The sequence below is a fragment of the Dipodomys spectabilis genome, unplaced genomic scaffold (genome assembly GCF_019054845.1).
Source record: "Dipodomys spectabilis isolate Male_0828 unplaced genomic scaffold, ASM1905484v1 ptg000019l, whole genome shotgun sequence".
In the NCBI taxonomy this organism is placed as follows: Eukaryota; Metazoa; Chordata; class Mammalia; order Rodentia; family Heteromyidae; genus Dipodomys; species Dipodomys spectabilis.
This window is the reverse complement of record NW_024870696.1, coordinates 14,077,337-14,098,475: the sequence shown is the minus strand read 5'-3', so window position 1 is coordinate 14,098,475 and position 21,139 is coordinate 14,077,337. Positions and strand designations below refer to the sequence as shown.

At 35.5% G+C, this 21,139-nt stretch overlaps 1 protein-coding gene and 1 pseudogene across 1 annotated transcript in view; both read left to right on the top strand.

Moving 5' to 3' along the window:
- Xpr1 (xenotropic and polytropic retrovirus receptor 1) overlaps window positions 1-21,139 on the top strand; it is a 125,138-nt gene that overhangs the window by 37,777 nt on the left and 66,222 nt on the right. The window contains exon 3 of the mRNA XM_042674554.1: window positions 20,786-20,887. Coding sequence (XP_042530488.1) covers window positions 20,786-20,887 — 102 coding nt within the window. The remainder of the gene's footprint in view (window positions 1-20,785; window positions 20,888-21,139) is intronic.
- LOC122103862 lies at window positions 15,847-16,202 on the top strand (annotated as a pseudogene).

Sequence of the window (21,139 nt, the reverse complement as noted above, 5' to 3'; positions counted from 1 at the left end):
AGGTAGAGTTTGTAGGAATGAAGAGCACTGGTCAGATTTTAAAACTGTTAAAAGAATCTAAAAAAAAATAGATTTTCATTTGGTAGAATAAGAAAGAAATGAAGGATAACTTTCAGGTTTCTTGCTTAGGCTTTGGTAGCTAGTTTAGGCATCTGAGTTAAAGAAACCAGAGAAGTTGCAACTGAAGAGGCAGTGGGAAATGATGATGCTATTTATTTATTTTTTAATTGTATTGTAAAGATGCTGTACAAAGGGGTTACAGTTACATGAGTAAGGTAATGAGTACATTTCTTGTCTGCATTGTTACTTCCTTTGTTTTTCTCCTACTATCCCTTCCTTCCCCCACTTTCCTCACTCCCCTCCCTCCCTCCAAAGTTGTAAAGTTCATTTCCAACATAGTGTCTTGTGAATCTCATTGTTGCAATGGGTCATCCTGTGTCCTTGTTTCAGCATTTTGTTATTCCCCTTCCCCTCCCCAAATTAGGTAAATGTAAGTACAAGATGCAAGGTACCAAAATCAAATACAGTGACAACAGAGATATACCATAGGGGAAGAACATACAAAAGAAACAAAAAAAAAGTCACATAGTACATCAAAAACAACAACAACAACAAAGATCTCTTGTGTCCATATCTTGTTGTTCATTTTGCTAAGCATCATCTTTTTATTTTTTTGCTGCTTGTGGGGCCTGAACTCTGGGCCTGGTTGCTGTCCCTCAGCTCTTCAGCTCAAGGCTAGTGCTCTACCACTTGAGCCACAGCGCCACTTCTGGCTTTTTCTGCTTATGTGGTGCTGAGGAATCGAACCCAGGGCTTCATGCATGCAAGGCAAGCACTCTACCCCTGAGTCACCTTCCCAGACCTAAGCATCATCTTATATGGTCATATGTACATAGCTTTTGAGCTTTTCTGCTTATCTAATAAGATTATCCTAGATGTGTACTGATTATTTCAAATAAGGGAAAGAATGGGATCTATATTTCTTTGGGTCTGGCTTACTTCACTTAATATGATTTTTTCCAAGTCTTTCCATTTCCTAATAAATGGGGTGGTGACATTCTTTCTGATGGAAACATAGAATTCCATTGTACCTACATACATATATATACAGATATATATACGTACATATATATATGTCTATATATACACATACAAACATACACACCCCATTTTTTTGATCATTATCTACTGAGGGGCACCTGGGACAAAAGCACCAGAGACAGAGTGATGATGCTATTTATACTAGCTGGTAATTTGATGGCTTACTGTAGATCAGGCATGTGCTAAGTGCTTTATATATTTTACTGCATTCAATTTTCATAGCAGTCCTTTCCAGACAATTATTTCCATTTTACAGATGAGTGGCATTGTCAAAGAAGAATTGGAATATGTTTTTCAGGGTCAGATACATAAGATAAGAAAGAGACAGGATCATTATTTCAACCCACACAGAATTTTTATTCCAGAGACTTTGCTTCTGACCATGGTACTTTCAGATTGCTGAATTCGGTTTTGGACATGTTGAGTTTAAGGTGCATATGGGATAGCGAAAAGCTGACGTATGGTGTATCAGTCTGGAGCCTTGTAAGTGGTAGAGTAGAAATGAAGATTTTGGAGACTTCATCATATTAGGTAATGGATTATAATAGAAAGAACCTACAATGAAGATAGGTATCTTGGATATCATTATGGAGAGATACATAGTTAAGAATTCTGACTTGTCAGAATTATGAAATGCAGGATAGGGGCCATTGTCTTAGCCACAACAAAAATGTGTTGTGACCCAAATAGTCTATTTTTAAATAGAATATAGTCAGTAAAATTAGTTCCCTTGACTATTCATAGGGCTAATTAATGTCGAGTATGTTTTTTGTGGCTCTATTGAATAATGTCTTTTATGTCATTGCCAGTCCTGGAGCTTGAACTCAGGATCTGAGTGCTGTCCTCGTTCTTTTGTGCTCAAGGCTAATGCTCTACCACTTAAGCTACATCTCTACTTCTGGCCTTTTGGTGATTAATTGGAGATAAGGAAGGGTCTCACAAACGTAGATAAGGAAGGGTCTCCACAAACGTTCCTGCCTGGGCTGGATTCAAATTGTGTCTCAGCTTCATATACTCATGATTACAAGTGTAAGCCACCAGCGCTCTGCTGAATAATGTCTTTTGAAGCACAGAATTACACTTCTGTTTAGAAATACATATTGTCAGACAGACTGTGTTCTGTATTTAATAGTCCAAGTCTGTTTGAAAACTGATCAAGTAGTGGCTTTTTGAAATGGTTTTAATCAGATTTGAGTATTACATTATGCTTTCCTCTAGAAATTTAACTTGTTTAGACTTACCAAAAATTTATTTCCAATTAACAGCAGATTTTGTAAGACAGACAATATTAGCTAAACAATTCCGTGAAGTGACATGTATTCCAAACAGAAACAGGCAGCATCTGTTAATTCATTTGGGAGGACAGAATTGAACTTAATTTTTTAAGTTTTTAATTGTATTGTTCAGAATTTTTTTTTTTAGATTGCACTGGAAGACTTTATTATTTTTTTTGTATTATTCTTTTCTTTTTTTTTAAATTTTATTTTATTTTATTTGAGAACATACTGTACAGAGGGGTTACAATTACATGGGCAGGATAATGCATACATTTCTTACCAAGCATTGCAGCCTCCTCCTTTGTTTACCCTTCACCTCCCTTCCCAGACTCCCCCCTCCCCCCCTTGTTCAGAATTTTTATTTCAAGTATTTTTAAGTACGTTTACTAAGTAACTGTTACACTGCATCTTAAACTATAATAATCTCTTTTAATGACAGCTTTACTTTTGAGAAGCATGTCTTTAGATGATCTTTAAAAACGTAGTGTACATAGCAAAATAAAATAGTATATTTCACTCACCTGATGTGGCCTTTTGATGAACTCAGAAGACAGTATAAGGCTACTGATGGCATAGCATGCTTATTGTTTTAAAGTAAATGTTTTTTATTAAGTGGGAGGAGTGGACTATAGTATAATGATAAATATAGTATAAATGCAAGAATGAATCATAAACCAGCAAAATAAACACTGGTTATCATCAAGTATTATATATCATGCATGATTGTATTGCTGTACTTTCATGTGATTGGCAGTATAGTCAGCTTGTTCATATCAACATTGCCATGCATTTGTTAGCAGTGCTATTGCTCAGGATATTTTTGTCTTCTTCAACAATCACTAGGTGGTAAGAATTTTTCAACTTTTATTATCATCTTAGGGCACTACCATGGCATATACACTCCATTGTTGATTGAAAATAGTGGTATGTAGTACTTGATTGTGCATAATAACTATATTTAATATTTTATAGATTGAAGTAAAGGTGAAAGCTGATGAATTCAACATTTTAACTTGAACTTTCTAGTCCCTTTGTTATAAGATAGTTAATGCTAACTCTGAAGCAGTATAGTTTTAAAAATAGATATCTAAGAAAGTAAAGAATAGATTAATTTCTGAATAGCTTCATTTTATATTACTTTGAATTTGAATTTTGAAAGTTTCAAATCCACATTATGATAAAATATTTCTAAGAACTTTGAAAGTTCACTTCCTATGCTTCATATAAAACTTCTTCATTATTAATATGTGGTCACATAGCCTTCTTTTCATATCTCCAGAATTTGTTACCTCTCAAGTTATACAGCAACTACTCATAAGTTCCTGTGGTCCTTATGCTATTAGAGATGGTAATGAACAAAATATACACTTGCCCTGTCTTCATGGAGTCAATAATTACATAATAAATACACTATTAAAGTGTGTTTAGCATGTGAAGAAGTAAAAGTATTTTAAAAGAATATGACCAGAAAATGTGGTTTATCTTCCATTAGGAAGAATATTACATTTGCAAAGAAATAAATGGACCTGGAAATAATTAGGTTAAGTGAGGCCCAGGGAGATAAAAGATGAATGTTAGTCAAGTGCTAGTGGCTCATGCCTATAATCTAGTTAGTCAGGAGTCTGAGATCTGAGGATCGGGATTCAAAGCAAGCCCAGGCAGAATAGTCTATGGGACTCTTTTCTAAATTAACCACCTAAAAACCGAAAGTGAAGTGGTGGCTCAAAGTGTTAGAGTGCTAGTCTTGAGCAAAAAAACCTCAGGGATGGTATAGTCAAATAGTGTTAGAAAAACTTAGAGTCCAACCAAATGAATATCAAGGAGCTGGTACTTGAGATGTGAGTGAAGGAGGCTAAAGGGAGAGGGACAGAATGGTTATAGCATTCAGTGCACATCCTATGAAATTAGGAAAAATGAAGTGAGGGGTTGGGTTGGGCTGGGATGGTAGGGATAGAGGAGGATGATAAAAGGAGTTAGTGGATTAAGATGAATTGTACTTATAAACTGATAGGTTGAATGGTGCTCCTTTTGTGCTGTTACTTAAAGATAATAGGAATATAATTTTTAAAAGAATATATTTGTTCATTAGGGATATTGTCACATAGTTTTATTACTGTTCCTTGTCTGCTTTTAGTAGCAGAGTAATGCTGCCCTCACAGAATAAGTTTGTTAAGAGTCCACTGTCTTTCAGGTTTTTTGAAATAGTTTGAAAAAAAATTGACATAGTTCTTTTATGTTTGTAAAATTCACTAGTGAAGCCTACAAGTCTTGGACTTTGCTTTGTTAGGGGGACTTTTTATTAGGAATTCAATCTCACTGCCTGTTATTGGACTAATGAAGTATATTGTGTGTGTGTGTGTGTGTGTGTGTGTGTGTGTGTGTGTGTGTGTGTGTGTTCTTGATAAAATGTTGACAGCAGCTCACATGTGTCCAGAAATATGGTAGGTTTTTATCTAGGTTTTCCAGTTTATAAACATCATAATTTTTATAATCCAGTTTCCCACAACTAAACCAATCTACTAAGTACCCTTGCTCACTGCTTCAGATCCTCCCAAACAGTTCAAAGGAGCTTGCTGAAACTTAGTCACTGAGGGTATTGTTTCCCAGGCCCAAATTCAAGTTATCTGTTGTTTTTAAGAGTGTAACATGATGGATTTTAGTGGGATCTGGCTTGAACAGATTTAAATGCATGCATCTGGAGCCTGTACCATCCTGGATTGTTCTGCATTTCACTTCCTGGCCAGTGTGGGTCTAGGTCATGTCTCTCTCATTCAGTGGGAGCTGCTATAACAAAATGCCACAGACTGGTATCTCAGTCCATTTTCTGATGCTGTAAAAGAACACCTGAGAGTGAGGGAAGTGGTGACATTGTCCAAAATGAAATGTATTCTTTACCTGACTTATATAACTGTAGCCCCTCTGTACATCACCTTCATAATAACAATACATTTTTAAGGACAAAAAATTTCATAATCTAAATAATCCATTGCATTTCTGTGGTTATCATTTTTACTGATTCTGTTTTATCTCTTGATATTATTTAGTTTGGTCTTTTTTTCTCTTATAGCTGCTGTCTGTATTTTACATTTCTCCTATAGCTCCTATAGCTCAACACTGTTTTTTGTAAAGTATACAATTAAATATTGTAAATGTGTTGTGCTTACCTAAAGTGATATAGCTGCAGATCTGTGTGTGTATCTTCTCAAGGAAATATTTTATTATTCTTGCATTTTTAAGTATTTTATTTTCTGATCTTTGTGATTTTTTTTCCTTCTGATTTGAGGTTTTGTCTGATCTTGTCTGAATCCTTGAAATGTTATTGTTGTTTATTGGAAATCTTAAAAAAAAATTCTGCTGCCGAATGGGATGTTCTATTAATGTATTTGTAGTCCCTTCAATCTCTAGTATAGTTTTTCTTCGCTGTTTCATTGTTGATTTTTTGAGGGGATCTGGATGATCTGTTCATTGACGAAAATGGGGTATTGAAGTCCCCTATTATTATTGTATTAGAGTCTATCTGCCCAATGTTTGTTTTTGTAAAATTGCACACTTCCTACTCATTTACTGGCAAGTGTCTTTTTAAAAAAAGTTATTGTTATTGTAGAGTTGATATACAGAGGGGTTACGGTTACATGAATTGCAATAAGTAATGAGTACAATTCTTTTTGAACCATGTCTTCCCTTCCCTCTCTCTCTTCCAGTTTTTTCCTCCCATCCCCACTTGTATCTGGCAAACTGGGTCTTGAGTCTAACAACAGTGCACTTGCTAAATACATTGACAGCATACATCCAGGGCCAGTGGGTAAATGGTAGTCGTAAGCTTTTTGTACTTATGTTACTTCTAGTTTGCTGCTGCATATATATGTCATTTTCCTCTAAACCCTTTAATATTTAGTCTGTTTCAGTGCCCTTAATTTTCCTTTACCTTCCATTTCTGCCCAACTCTCTTACGAATTTAAGGATTTGATTTAACAGTTACAACTTTCTAAATATCTAAATTAGCTTCCCAATGTTACATCCAATCCAAACATCTGGTTTCCAGGCTTTTCTTCAGCATCAGTATTTATGGGAAATTTTCTGTATGGCAAAGGCTGTCATATGCATTACTTCTTTAACCTTCCAGCAGTGCTGCAGATGGAGTCAGTATTTGTATAGACCTATTTGGACTGGCTCAAGTAAATTTGCCTTACAAGACAGCCCATCAAATTCTCAGTGATCTTTACATTTGCCTCAACTCCAGCCAATTTAATCCCTTCCTTCCTTCCTTCCTTCCTTCCTTCCTTCCATCCTTCCTTCCTTCCTTCCTTTCTTCCTTTGTTTCTTTCTTTCATTCTTTCACCAATTTGATCAAGTCAGTTATTTAATTTACCTATGTCTCTTATTTTCCCCCTAATTTCTTCATCTTCCCTAACCTTCAAAATTTCAGATCAAGGTCCATCTGACCTTGTTTTCAAGTGTATACACTCTTTTGTAGTACTTGAGTCTTATTTCAACAGTCTCATTTTCTTCAGATTACTAACTTACATTCTTCAAGTGAACAATAAATTCTTGGGAGTAGAAATTTGAGACTGTGGGATAAAGGAGCAAAATACAAACAAATTGCCCCTGAGATAGACTTTAGCTGGTTGTGTTTATATAGCTCACCATTAATTGACTTACTGTAGAATTTAAATTTTCTTGGACTGATGTCATGGCTAGTAAGCTGGAGGACCTAAGTTAAAACCCTAGTATCTTCAAAAGATTTTTTAAAAATTAAAGAAAGTAAAACACTGAGAAGCCATAAAAAATTTTTAAAAATTAAGACTATATAACAACATGGTGAAGTGCTCCTAATATTACATAAAAGCATATAAGCCACATAGAAATCATTGTAATTTTAAATACCACATGCACAATTATTTACAGAAAAAATCCAAAATATTGCTTAAATTGTCATGAATGTTAGGAGTAGTGATAATTTTGTAAATTTCAAAGGTTTATTACTCTTAGTACAAGAAATTTTATTTTTATTTTACATTTTTGTGTGTTCTGGTACTGCTTAGGGCTTGAACTCCATGCCTCCTGCTCTCATTCAACTTTTTCACTCATGAGTGGTGCTGTGACTGAAGCAGGCCTCCAATTGCTTTTTGCTGGTTAATTGGAAATGAGAGTCTCTCAGATTACTCTGCCTGTGCTAGCTTTGAACCTCAATTCCCAGATCTCATTTTCCCTAGTGTAAGTAAACTGAGTCATGAGAGAGGATGAAGAAAAAAACAGAGTAAACTAACAGACCAACAGACTTATTTCAGGAATAGAAATAGAGTACACCATTTTCTCTTCAGTCTAGCTGGAAGACTTGCATTCCTCTCAGGCTTTTACTATAGGCATGAGCCACTGGCAGCTGGCTGAAACTTTTTCTTTTTTAAAGATTAATGAGTATGGAGATGTAACAATGAAATGCCTCTCCTCATATAATAAAAGCTAACAAAAAAATAAAGTTAGTAGTGATTTGATCTAAAACCTAGGATAACTGTAGAGTTTTGTTTTGTTTGAGGACTGTAATTTGTAGAGACCTTATATTATTACTAAATGGAGGTGGTTCTTTGTCATTCAAAGAAGATTCATGTGTGCAATAAACAGAAATTATGTTTCTGTATGAAACCCTCAATCTCTACAGTGGCATTCAAGTCTATTGTAATTCTTGGGAAAATTCCACCTGAGTTTACATTAGAAATGTAACTGTGATTACATTTATGTAATTCTTTTGTGAAAAAGGATTTTTATGAAGATTTTGTATAATGAAACCATAATCAAAATTTTACCTTGTAGAATTTAGGTATACTATCCTTTAGAAAAATTTTTTAAAATACTAAAGGTAAAACTAGTGAGTATGCAAAGCACATAGACTGCTACAGGGATTCAGAGCTCTGATGACAGAATCTATTCAACTCTGTTCAAATGTCAGAGTCCTTTCTGGTAGCAATTATTTCTCATTGTCCTAAAGGCTCTAAGCTATTGTTCATAGTGATACTCTGAAACTTCCCAAAGCAAAGAACTTTACTTCCTCTTGTGAATAAATTTTTATGATTAAATGTTTCAGTAAGCTCAAAGACACTCAGTAGACACTATGTTGAAAATGAACTATCCAACTTGGGGGTGGGAACTGGAGGGAAAAACTGGGAGAGAGCAAAGGAAGGGATGGCATTGTCCAAAAAGAAATGTACTCATTACCTGACTTTTGCAATGGGATACAGAAACCCTGTGTACATCACCTTTATAACAACAATTAAAATATTTAATAAAAAGCAACACTTAAAATGGCTAATAATAACTTTTGTCACTTTCAATATGACTATACTAATTAGTTCTTGGCATTTTGAAACAGGAAAGCATTACTGTCATAATCTCCTCTCTTATAGATTTTAGTATTCAGAAGCACTAGGCCTTAACTTTCTTTAAGATAAATGAACCAGTTTAAATATTTTAAGAAAAAATAACTGATCACCAATGGCTCATGCCTGTAATAGTAGGGAGGCTGAGATCTGAGGATTGCAGTTCAATCTAGGAACTTCTACTTAAAATTTCTATGTTTTAGGAATTTTCATTTGCATAGGTTTTATCTTTTTCTAAAGGAGAATTCCTATTCTTCTGTTGTCTAGAAATCATTGTTTTCCTATTTTCCCTAATCTGATGCTTTTTAAACACTAAAGATGAAATTTCTTATGAAAGTGTCAGTGAGGATGCAGAGTTACAGCCTTAGTACACACAGCATATCCTTCTGTTTTGTAAAGAACAAATGATTACTTTGACACTGACGAAGCCAAAGTGGGATTAAATACCTCCTACCTCAAATTAAAGGTCTGATCTAGGGGAAGGAGTATTGGATTATGAACTCAGGACCTTGCACTTGCTTTATCAACTAGTGCTCTACTCCTTGAGCCATGTCTCCAGCCCTGATTTTGCTCATTAGTTTGGAGATTGAGTCCAGTGGACTTTTCTGCTGGGGTTGGCTTCAAATTGCAGTCCTCTGGATCTTGCCTCCTAAGTAGCTAGCTAGCATTATAGGCTGGGTCAAAGATTATTGCAATAGCTAAATCACATGAAGAGAATTACATTTATTCTAATCAATTTACTCTTTTGCTTATATGCTTTTAAATTGTAAAATAAAATATTGTAAACATAGTAGTTAATTTTAGTCATGGCCCCCCTAAACACAAGCCATGATTCACTTGGTAACAGATACCATTAATTTAGGTAGAAATTAATTTACCCCCATTGATGTGATGTTCCTGTGCCATTACTTTAGGTATAGAAATAAGTATTAGTTGAATTTGTCCAAAAGGAGGAGGATTTAATGAAGGACACTATGGTAGCACACAGAATTGAAAGAACACATAGATAAATTGGGAAGAAAAAAAAAATAGATCAACTTCGGTGTTTCCAATAGTAGGGCCATGGAATTATTTTCAGAGAATGTATCTCAGATTATCTACAGCAAATAACATCTCTATCAGTTAGTTTTTTAATCAGTATTTTCTTCTTAAAAATATGGTTTTAAGTTTGTTACTATGCTTATGTATAAATGCTTTAAATAATTTTTTAATTGTTTCATTAGTATCTCTGGTGTCATCCTTGCTGTAGTCTTTCACTTTAGTGCAAATTTTCTCTCTCTATTTTTTTTCATGTTTTTGACCTCTAAAAATTTCCCTTGCTTTCTTTTAGTTATGCATTTAGAGTTGGTGGTCTAGCTCAGGTTGCTACAACAGATTGCCTTCTATTGAATGGCTTAAACAGCAGGCATTTGTTTTTCTTTTTTTTTTTTGTCCAACTTTTTTTTTTTAAATTGTGAAAATACCTTACCAGAGGGCTTACAATTACATGGGCAAGGTAATGAGTGCATTTCTTATCAAGCATTGTTGCCTCCTCCTTTGTTTTCCCTTACCATCCCTTCCTCTTGCTCTCCCTCCCCCCCCCCCACGTCAAAGTTGTAAAGTTCATTTTCGACATAACATCTTGTACATCTCATTGTTGCAATGGGTCCACTTGTATTCCTATTTAAACAATTTGTTTTTTCCCTTCCCCTCCACAAAATTATACCAACATCAAATACAGTGAGAACAGTGGTTATATCCCGTGGTGGAGGGACATACAGAGCAACAAAGAAATATCTTATACATATGTTAGACACAATAGAAAAAACATTTGAGTCCTTAACTTGGGGTGCATTTTGCTTAACATCAACTTATCTGACCATTTCTGCTTGTCTCAATCATATACTAGTTATTGCAAATAAGAGAAATCATGGGACCTATGTATTTGTTTTTCATAGTTCTAGAAATTGGAAGTCCAAAATTAGGATGGTCCAAAATCATGGTCAGGTGAGGTTCCTGACTATGCCTTCAAATATTATTTCTTTGGTTTGCACATACTGAGAAATTTCATGTCTCTCCCTCTTTTTTAGTGCCATCATGAGAACTTTACCACCAATACTGCATCTGAACATAAGTACCTTATGGAGACCCCATTTCCAAATAGTGTTATATTGAAAATTAGAGCTTCAACATAGGAATTTGGGAGGAGAGAGAAAAACATGAGCATCTTTAGATTTTCTGGAGTATGAAAGTTACCTCCGGTTATTCAGTCTCCTTTATTTCCAGAAATGAAAGTCTTAGTATTCATCCTCTACTTATTAAAAAGTGCCTTAGCTGGGTGCCGGTGGCTCACACCTGTAATCCTACCTACTCAGGATGCTGAGATCTGAGGATCTCAGTTCAAAGCCAGCCCGGGCAGGAAACTCCATGAGACTTATCTCCAATAAACCACTAGAAGTAGCTTTGTGGCTCAAGCAGTATAAAGCTCACCTTGAACTGAAGAGCTGAGGGATAGCACCCAAGCCCAGAGTTCAAGCACCAGAACCAATGGAAAAAAAAAAAAGTGCCCAGCCATATGCTACTCTATTTAGTCTCATTTTTTTTAATAGTACTTTATTTTATTTGGTCAGCAATATTGGATTTCCTGTCAAGGCAGCCTTGCTCTCAACTTTCAGTGTTACCTAATCCTTCCCAATATACCTTGGTTTCTTCATTATATCTTAGCTGAAGTGTTACTTCCTGAGAAAAGCTTGTTTGACCTTTAGTTTTAAATAATTAGTATTTTATAATGGGATGCTCACTTGCATTGTGTATTTTCATTACTCTGTTTCTCTTCTTTAGTATCTGCTTTCTCTCAAAAGTACAGGGTCTGAATTTGTCTTCCTGATCACTATATCCCTAGTCAGTAGCACAGTGCCTAACTAGTCTTTTTGTTGTTGGTATCTCATTTTACAGTCTTCATAATACTCTAGAAGACAATGAATATTTGTTATTCTAGAAAGAATGTCATATCATTTTAGCAATGATGTGACTTTGTTGATGAACATATAATCAGTAGAAGCTCTGTTGATTTAAATGAGATTTTCAAATTTCCAGTAATGCTTTGTGTTTAATATTGATAAATATGTTGTTTTAATGCAGTGTATTCTAGGACTTACAATGAAATCTCAATACTGAAGAAATTTTGATACCTAGTATTAGAAAAGTATATTTTAAAATTTAGTATATATGTATATTTAAAAAGTAGAAGGTAAGATAGGATTTTTTTGTTTGTTTTTGTTTGTTTGTTTGTTTGGGTCCAGTCGTGGGGCCTGATCTCTGGGCCTGGGCTCTGTCCCTCAGCTCTTCAGCTCAAGGCTAGCACTCTACCACTTGAGCCACAGAGCCACTCTGGCTTTTTCTTTTTGCTTATGTGGTGCTGAGGAATCGAACCCAGGGCCTCATGCATGCAAGGCAAGTACTCTACCACTGAGCCACCTTCCCAACCCAAGATAGGATGTTTAATAAGTGACTTTAAGACATAAAAATATATTAGGATAAATCCTGTTTTCTGAGTAAAATGAAAATACAAGTTCACAAAGAAAAGGGAGTGTTATAAACTTATTGGTAATAAGCTTATATATTTGATAAAGAGTAATGGTAGTCACCAAATTACTTTGTCATTTAAAGTCAGATATGAACTTTAAATCATGTCATTTTAATTACACTGCATCAGAAGCTGCATTTTTATAACTATTTGAATATGTTAAAAATCTTTTTTTATAATGTAAAAATATGCAAGACTAATTTAGAATTTTTTTTGGTTGGTTTTGGAGCTTGAACTTGAGGCCCAGGTGCTATCTCTGAGCTTTTTTACTCAAGGCTAATGCTCTACTACTTGAGGCACAGCGCCACTAGTAATTTAGAATTCTTTTGGAGGTTATAAGAGCCAACCATCATTTGAAAGTCACTGATTAGCACATACTGCTCACCTTACCATTGAATTATGCCCTTGTGTGAATTATTTGTCAGTGTTTTTGTTTATTGTATTCATTGCCTAGCAGGACAGATACTAGGTAAATATTCCCTGGAATAATAATTAGCATGTATCAGAAGTAGTGCTATTGGGATTAATTTTATTTCACTTACATATCACTAGTATGTACTAAAGTGTGTGTGTGTGTGTGTGTGTGTGTGTGTGTGTGTGTGTGTGTTTGTGTGTGTTCTGAGAATATATGAAAAATACACCTGGTTAAAATCTCTTAGGATAAAAGTTGGGACTCAGAATTTTACAAAAAATAACAGTTTTGAAATTATCAGAATAGGAAATTTAGAGTTAGGAGATTTAGAGACTGCCTGTTCAAATGCCCTCATTTTGCTATACCCTCTGCTTAATATTCTTCAAAGAAATCTCATTGGTCTTTAGTGGCTTTAACAGCTGCCACTGGCCCCTCACTGCTATTATATAGAACTTGTTTTAGTTATTCAAATATAATGTATCTTTTCAATTGTTAATATAAAAGTGATGTATAGGGCTGGGAAGGTGGCTCAGTGGTAGAGTACTTGCCTTACATGCATGAGGCCCTGGGTTCGATTCCTCAGCACCACATAAGCAGAAAAGGCTAGAAGTAGTGCTATGGCTCAAGTGGTAGAGTGCTAGCCTTGAGCTGAAGAGCCTGAGGGACAGTGCCCAGGCCCAGAGTTCAGGCCCCATGACCAACAACAACAAAAAAAGTGATATACAGAGGTGTTAGAGTTACATAAGTCAGGTAACAAGTACATTTCTTTTTGGACAGTGTCACCCCTTCCCTTACTCTCTCCTAGTTTGTTCCTCTCGTCCCCACCCACAAGGTGAATTATAGTTCATCTTCAACATAGTATCTGTTGAGCACCACTGCTTCATTTGTTTACCTTTCATCCCCCAAAGCTTCTCTTTTTCTTTTTAAAGCTCCTCTTTTTTCCCCATATATATATATATATATATATATATATATATATATATATATATATATATAAAATTGTAAAAATACTGTACAGAGGGGTTACAGTTACATGAGTAGGTTAATGAGTACATTTCCCATCGAGCATTGTTACCTCCTCCTTTGTTTTTCTCCTACCATCCCTTCCCTCCCCACCTCAACTCTTCAACATAATATCTTGTACATCTCATTGTTACAATGGGTCAACCTGTATCCTTGTTTCAGCATTTTGTTATTTCCCTTCCCCTCCCCAAATTAGAAAAAATGTATATACAAGATGCAGGGCACTGGAATCAAATACAGTGAAAACAGGGGTCATACCATGGGGGAAGAACATACCAAAGAAACAAAAAAAAAATCACATGGTCTTAAAAGAGACTGACTTTTTCACCTTTAGTACTACTGATACTTTGGATTGGGTAATTCTTTGTTTGGATTGGATAATTCTTTGTAGGAACAAGAAAGAATTGCTATCCTGGACATTAAAGAATATTTGTAGTATTTTTGGCTTCTACCCATTAGATTAGTAACACTCTCTCAGATGTAGATTATTAACACTCTTTCAAATGTCCACTTTTTACAATCAAAAATGTTTTCAGACATTGCCATTTGTCTGGGCAGCAAACATAGCTTAACATTGAGAACTACTACTTTTGAAAAATGTCAGTTTAATTCTGTTCACAGCCTTATTATTTCAAAACTTGATTAAAGGTAGAATTATTCTTCTTCATCTGCATTCCTAATTTCCTCAGAAGCACAGTTTTAAATGATCATTTAGTGAAACTAGAACTATTCCTACTATTTATACACTGAGGACTTAAAACTCTTCTGTAAGTTTCATGGCACTCAGTATAAAATCCAAACTTCTTAACAAGGCCTTTGTTTGTATGTGGAAGGACTGTTGTCTATCTTGGTGACTTTAATCTCATCTCACTACTGTTTGCTTGTTACTTCGTGAGCGTCTTTCTGTCCTAAAATGCTGTTCTCTCTGTTTTGTCATCCTTTATCTTTTAAATTAATATCATCAACTAAAGAGAAGTAGTAACTGAGGCTTGATCTCAGGGCTTTGCCCTTGGCAGCCAAATGCACTGGAGCCTGATCCCCACCCTCTGATAATCTCTTAATTTGCCAGAAAGGATTGTAGTCCATTAGGAGCAACTTAGAAGTACTATTGTTGAATCTTACAGTAATTACATATTTAACATTTTGAGGAACTGCCAAACTAATGTATAAAGTTGCTGTACTTTTTTACTTATTTGCACTATATTAGAGGTCTAATATTTCTCTATCCTTATCAACACTTGTTACATCTATGTTATAGTGATAACTATTGACTATGGGAGATAGCATTTTATTGTGGTTTTGATATTCATGTTGCTGAAACTGATGGTAAAGTACACCTTTCATGTGCTTAGAGGACACTCCTAAGTTTTCTTTTTTTGGGGGGGGGTGTCCAGTCGTGGGGCCTGAACTTGGCCTGGGCGCTGTCCCTCAGCTCTTCAGCTCAAGGCTAGCACTCTACCACTTGAGCCACAGCGCCGCTTCCAGCTTTTTTTTTTTGCTTATGTGGTGCTGAGGAATCGAACTCAGGGCCTCATGCATGCAAGGCAAGTGCTCTACCACTGAGCCACCTTCCCAGCCCTACTCCTAAGTTTTCTTAAGAGAAATGTCTATTCAGATCCTTTGCCCAGTTTTTTTTTTAATTTTTATTTATTTTTATTGTGAAAATACCATACAGAGGGGTTACAATTACATGAGCAAGGTAATGAGTACATTTCTTCAAGCATTGTTGCCTCCTCCTTTGTTTCCCCTTCCCATCTTTCCCCCTACTCTTATCCCCCCCCCCCCCACGCCAAAGTTCATTTTTCGACATAACGCCTTGTACATCGTTGCAGTGGGTCCACCTGTATCCCTATTTAAACAATCCCCTCCACAAATTATACCAACATCAAATACAGTGAGAACAGGGGTTATACCGTGGGGGAGGGACATACAGAGCAACAAAGAAATATAAATATGTTAGAAACAATCGCAAGAAAGAAAAACCATTTGAGGCTGCCACCTCCTCCAGCCGCTGTGGTGCTGCCTGTGTGCTCGTTCGGTGCGGACCCGGGACCTCTTTTGTGAAGCGGCATCTGAGGAGAGACTCCGGTGCTCGCGATGGCCCACGAAAAGCCCAAGGAAGGAGTCAAGACTGAGAACAACGATCATATTAATTTGAAGGTGGCGGGGCAGGATGGTTCTGTGGTGCAGTTTAAGATGAAGAGGCATACACACCACTTAGTAAACTAATGGAAGCCTATTGTGAACGACAGGGTTTGTCAATGAGGCAGATCAGATTCCGATTTGATGAGCAGCCAATCAATGAAACAGACACACCTGCACAGTTGGAAATGGAGGATGAAGATACAATTGATGTGTTCCAGCAGCAGACAGGAGGTGTCTACCTGCTACTTTGCTCCAGAACTTTGTTCTTATAGACCAAGAATACCTTCTTAATTAGAAAACTGCAATTTGGTTCCACCACATCCTCACTACTACAGTATAGTTTTCTCTATTCTTTCATTTTCCCCTTCCCCATTCCTTTATTGTACATAAAATAACTGCATATTGCTTTTCTTTTTTCTTCTTCTTTTTTTTCTTTTAAACTAAATGGCCAATGATATATTTTGATTGACATCAAATGGAGATGGGATGGGGAAAAATACTGGTCCTGTGAAAATATCCCCCTTCTCCATTCGTGGCATGCGCATTCAGCTTTTATCTTTATATTTCAGTAAGTTATTTTGCTCACTGTTTTAAAAAAAAAAAAAAGAGAGAGAGAAACCCAAAAATCATTGCATACCTTGTTTGATTGGAGAATTTTAATGTTTTCATTTATCATTGTAAAACCAAGGACAATTTTATAACTTTTTTGTACATAGCTGTTACATGTAGGGCAATCTGTCTTTAAGTAGGGGTAAATCACTCTTAAAAAAAAAAAAAGAATCCTTGATAGTTTTCCCTTCAAGTCAAGCATCTTGTTGTTTAAATAAGCTTCTTGTTTAAAATGAAAAAAAAAAAAGAAAGAAAAACCATTTGAGTCCTTATCTTGGGGTTCACTTCACCTAACATCAGCTTATCTGACCGTTTCTGCTTGTCTCAGACATATACTAGTTATTGCAAATAAGGGAAACCATGGGACCTATGTTTCTTTGGGCCTGGCTTACTTCACTTAATATAATTTTTTCCAAGTCTTTCCATTTCCTAACAAATGGGGCAATGTTATTCTTTCTGATGAAGGCATAGAATTCCATTGTGTATATATACCACATTTTCTTGATCCATTCATCTAGTGAGGGGCATCTAGGTTGCTTCCATATCTTAGTTATGGTAAATAATGCTGCAATAAACATAGTTGTGCTGGTAGCTTTAGTATGGTCTTTTTTGTGATCATTCGGGTAAATGCCCAAAAGTGGGATTGCTGGGTCATAGGGGAGCTCTATGTGGAGTCTCTTGAGGAACCTCCATACTACTTTCCAAAGTGGTTGAACAAGATTACACTCCCACCAACAATGCAGTAGGGTTCCCTTCTGTCCACATCCCCTCCAGAATCTGTTGTTATTAGAGTTCTTGATTATAGCCATTCTAACTGGGGTGAGGTGGAATCTCAATGTTGTTTTGATTTGCATTTCTTTTATGGCTTGAGAGGTTGAGCATTTCTTCATGTGTCTAATGGCCATCCTTTCCTCTTCAGAGAAGTTTCTCTGTAAGTCTTTAGTCCACTTACTTATTGGGCAGTTGTTTCTTTGAGGATTTGTTGTTGGGGGATTTAATTTTTTGAGTTCCAGGTATATTTTAGATATGAGACCTTTGTCTGTTGTATGGCTAGTGAAGATCTCCTCCCAATCCGTGCCTTTGCCCAGTATTTAAAGTTGTCTCTCTTTTTTTTTTTTTTTATTGTTGTCTAGCTACTAGTCCCTTTTCAGAAACAAAGTTTTAAATACATGAATTTTCTCCTACTCTGTAGTTTTCATTTATCTTTTTAATAATATTGTTGATGGAGGGGAAACTCATGTTGTCTATAGGCTCTCTGAACCTCTCAATCTTTTTATCTACACAATAAGGTGAGCTAGTTGGCTTTTGAATGCTGAGATTCTTTGGTTCTCAAATGCAGAATAACTGTTTTCTTACATTATTCAGCAGGTAGTATAGGAAGTATCTTACAAGAAAAGTTGATGTTCTGTGAATAGGCATTCTGCCAAATTGTATAATGAAATATACATGGCTTAATCATTCTATACCTCTACATTCTGATAAATTCTTTCCAACTAACTATATTGATTAGCCTTTTACTATATATAAAGTTTTAAATGTGACATGTTTCCTTTTTTTCTTCTTGTTAATATTTGTAAAATATTATACATTTGTAAAATATATACATTTGTAAAAATGTATACATCAATATCATTTCATAGTAATTCAAACAATGCAATAATTATAGATAACAAAAATGAGATTCCCTTTCATATCTACTGCTCTTTTATTTTTCCCCTTAAAAATTACATATTGTTATTATAAAGGTGATGTGCAGAGAGAATACAGTTACATAAGCTAGGTAATGAGTGCATTTCCTTTTGGACAATGTCACCCCTGTCACCTCTTCCCTTGCTTTCTCCCAGTTTTTCCTTCCCATCCCCACTTGTATAGTTCTATAGTTGTATAGTTCATTTTCAACATAGTGTCTAGTGAGTATCACTGTTCCATTTGTTCACCCTTTGTCTCTCCATCCTCCCAAAGACAGATAAATGTACAAATAAGACAGAAAGCAAACAAAAAGAACAATGAAGTAGAAACCTTTTGTTTCCATTTCCAGGAGTTCATTTAGATAGACACTATTTATATGATCAGATGAATATAGACATTGTAACTTTATGCCTAAAGGAGACATCCACAGTTAACATTTTGGTAGCCTCTTTTCAATCTTCTTTTTTGTGAATGCATAGAGAATATTTTTAACTTTTACATATATTTTTCATAAATGGAATCAGGCTGTGCATTTTAATTCTTTTCCTCTATAATTTTATACATACTATGTTATTTGTAAAGAATTTTTAATAATGACTGCTACAGTGTCATAATTGTAGTGTTTAGTTTTCTTAATCAAGCTTCTTTATTTTTTGTTGTGGTTGGGGAAGGAGTAAAGCCAGAAGAAGCAGGACAAGGGGCTTCTCCCACAGGTCTCCTCTGCTTTCATGTTTTGGATCATTGGGAAAAATTTGAGGAGATTAATCTGAGACTAGTTAGTCTCAGAAGTGGATGCCAGCCCATGTGACTCCTGTACATACATCTCTCATGTACTGGATTAGACTACAGTATTATATAATAGTATCACAATTCATTTAACCACTCCCCTTTATTGACCATCAGTTTTCTTTATCACCATTAAAAGCAATGGTATGTAAACACTCCTGCAAATATGCATTTGTGTAGAGATTTGTGTGTGTATGTGTGTCTGTCTGTCTGTCTGTCTGTCTGTCTGTCCCGGTACTGGGGTTTAAACTCAGGGCCTGTTTGCTCAAGGCTGACATTCTACCACTAACATGTATTTCCTACATGTAGCACTGATTTTTTTTTTTTGGTGGGGGGGGTCGGTGGTGGGGCTTGAACTCTGGGCCTGGGCATTGTCTCTGAGCTCTTCATCTCAAAACTAGGGCTCTACTACTTTTAGCCACAGCACCACTTTTGGTTTACTGGTGGTTAACTGGAGATAAGCATTTCACATACTTTCTGCCCAGACTGGCTTTGACCTGCAATCCTCAGATCTCATCCTCCTGAATAGCTAGGGTTACAGGTGTGAGCCACTGGCACCCAGCTTACATGTAGCATTGAAAATACTGAATTTTTAAAAAGCTACCACCAAATTATCTTCCTAAAAGTTTTTACAAGCTCATATATCTGTCATAAGGGAGAATTCATTTACCTTCATCATCGCCAAAATGTTAGCAGCTTAAAATCTTTTCAGTTATAGTGGTTGAATATTGTATTTTATTTTTGATTTTTAAAAACAGTTCATTTTATTAAATAGTTGAATTTAAATATTAGTCTGTGGTTTTTTAAGTTGCATTTATATGATGTCTGGATGTTGAATATCCTTTTATTTCTTTGTCAGCCATTATTTCATTTTCTGTGAATTGTTTTGATCCTTCCATTTTTCTTTTTTTTTTTTTGGGTCCGGTCGTGGGGCCTGAACTCTGGGCCTGGGCGCTGTCCCTCAGCTCTTCAGCTCAAGACTAGCGCTCTACCACTTGAGCCACAGCACCACTTCCGGCTTTTTTCTTTTTGCTTATGTGGTGCTGAGGAATCGAACCCAGGGCCTCATGCATGCAAGGCAAGCGCTCTACCACTGAGCCACCTTCCCAGCTCTCCTTCCATTTTTCTTATGAAATTGGATATTATTTAGTGATTTGTAAAAAAATTGAAATATGTTTTGCATTTGAGTCTCCTGTGTTGTTTTAGAAAACCGCAGATAATGTATTTTTCATGTCTGCTGCTTTTTCAAAAAAAAGCTGTTTATAAAGTATCTTATAGAATAGAAACATTTTATTTTGTGAAGGTATCATCTTTTATCTTCTCTGCTTTTTGTGTAGTTCTTAAGAAAGACTTCTTGTGTAACCCATTTTTTATCAATGAGTAGAAGCTCTTTTTATCTTAATCTGAATTTCCACATTTATTCAATTTGTTTCTGTACACTATTCTTTCTGATGTGTTTTTTTTCTAATTTTTAACCAATAAAATAAAATACTTGCAGATCCGGTAGTTTACCACCTTTTCCATCTGCCAGGTCAAAATATTATCTTTAATTAATTGATCAAAAGTTTGTGCTCCTATGAAGAGATACTGGTTAATCTCTTAATATGGTTCATAATTCATTTTCTTCAAAAATGCACCTCTCTGTATATCATCTTTGTAGTAACAATAAAAATTTTAGAAACACAAAGAAAAAAAAGAAATATATGCCTTTGTCATCTTGACTACTAAGATGGTAATAACAGTAGTCTTGACTTCCCTAAGTTATCCCAATTAGCCTTCTGTATTTAATTTAAACATTGTTTTTCAGTTACAGATGAAGACACAGTAAAGAGGTATTTTGCCAAGTTTGAAGAAAAATTTTTCCAAACCTGTGAAAAGGAACTTGCCAAAATCAACACATTTTATTCAGGTAAGTAGTCATATTAAGAGACAGTGTCTACAGCTAGGACAGAATAAATTCTGTAATGTCGTTGTTTAAGCTTATTCATGTTGAGGCTTTGCTTTCCTTGTTGTTCTAAAGGAATATTTTGTTTAGCTGGAATAAGAATTCTCCTAGCAACTCAGTGCTTATTAAACTTCATATTGTCAGATTTTCTTGTAGGACCTCAAGAGTAAGAATGCTGGTTTTGTCATTTATAAGAATCAAATTTCAGAGCTCCAG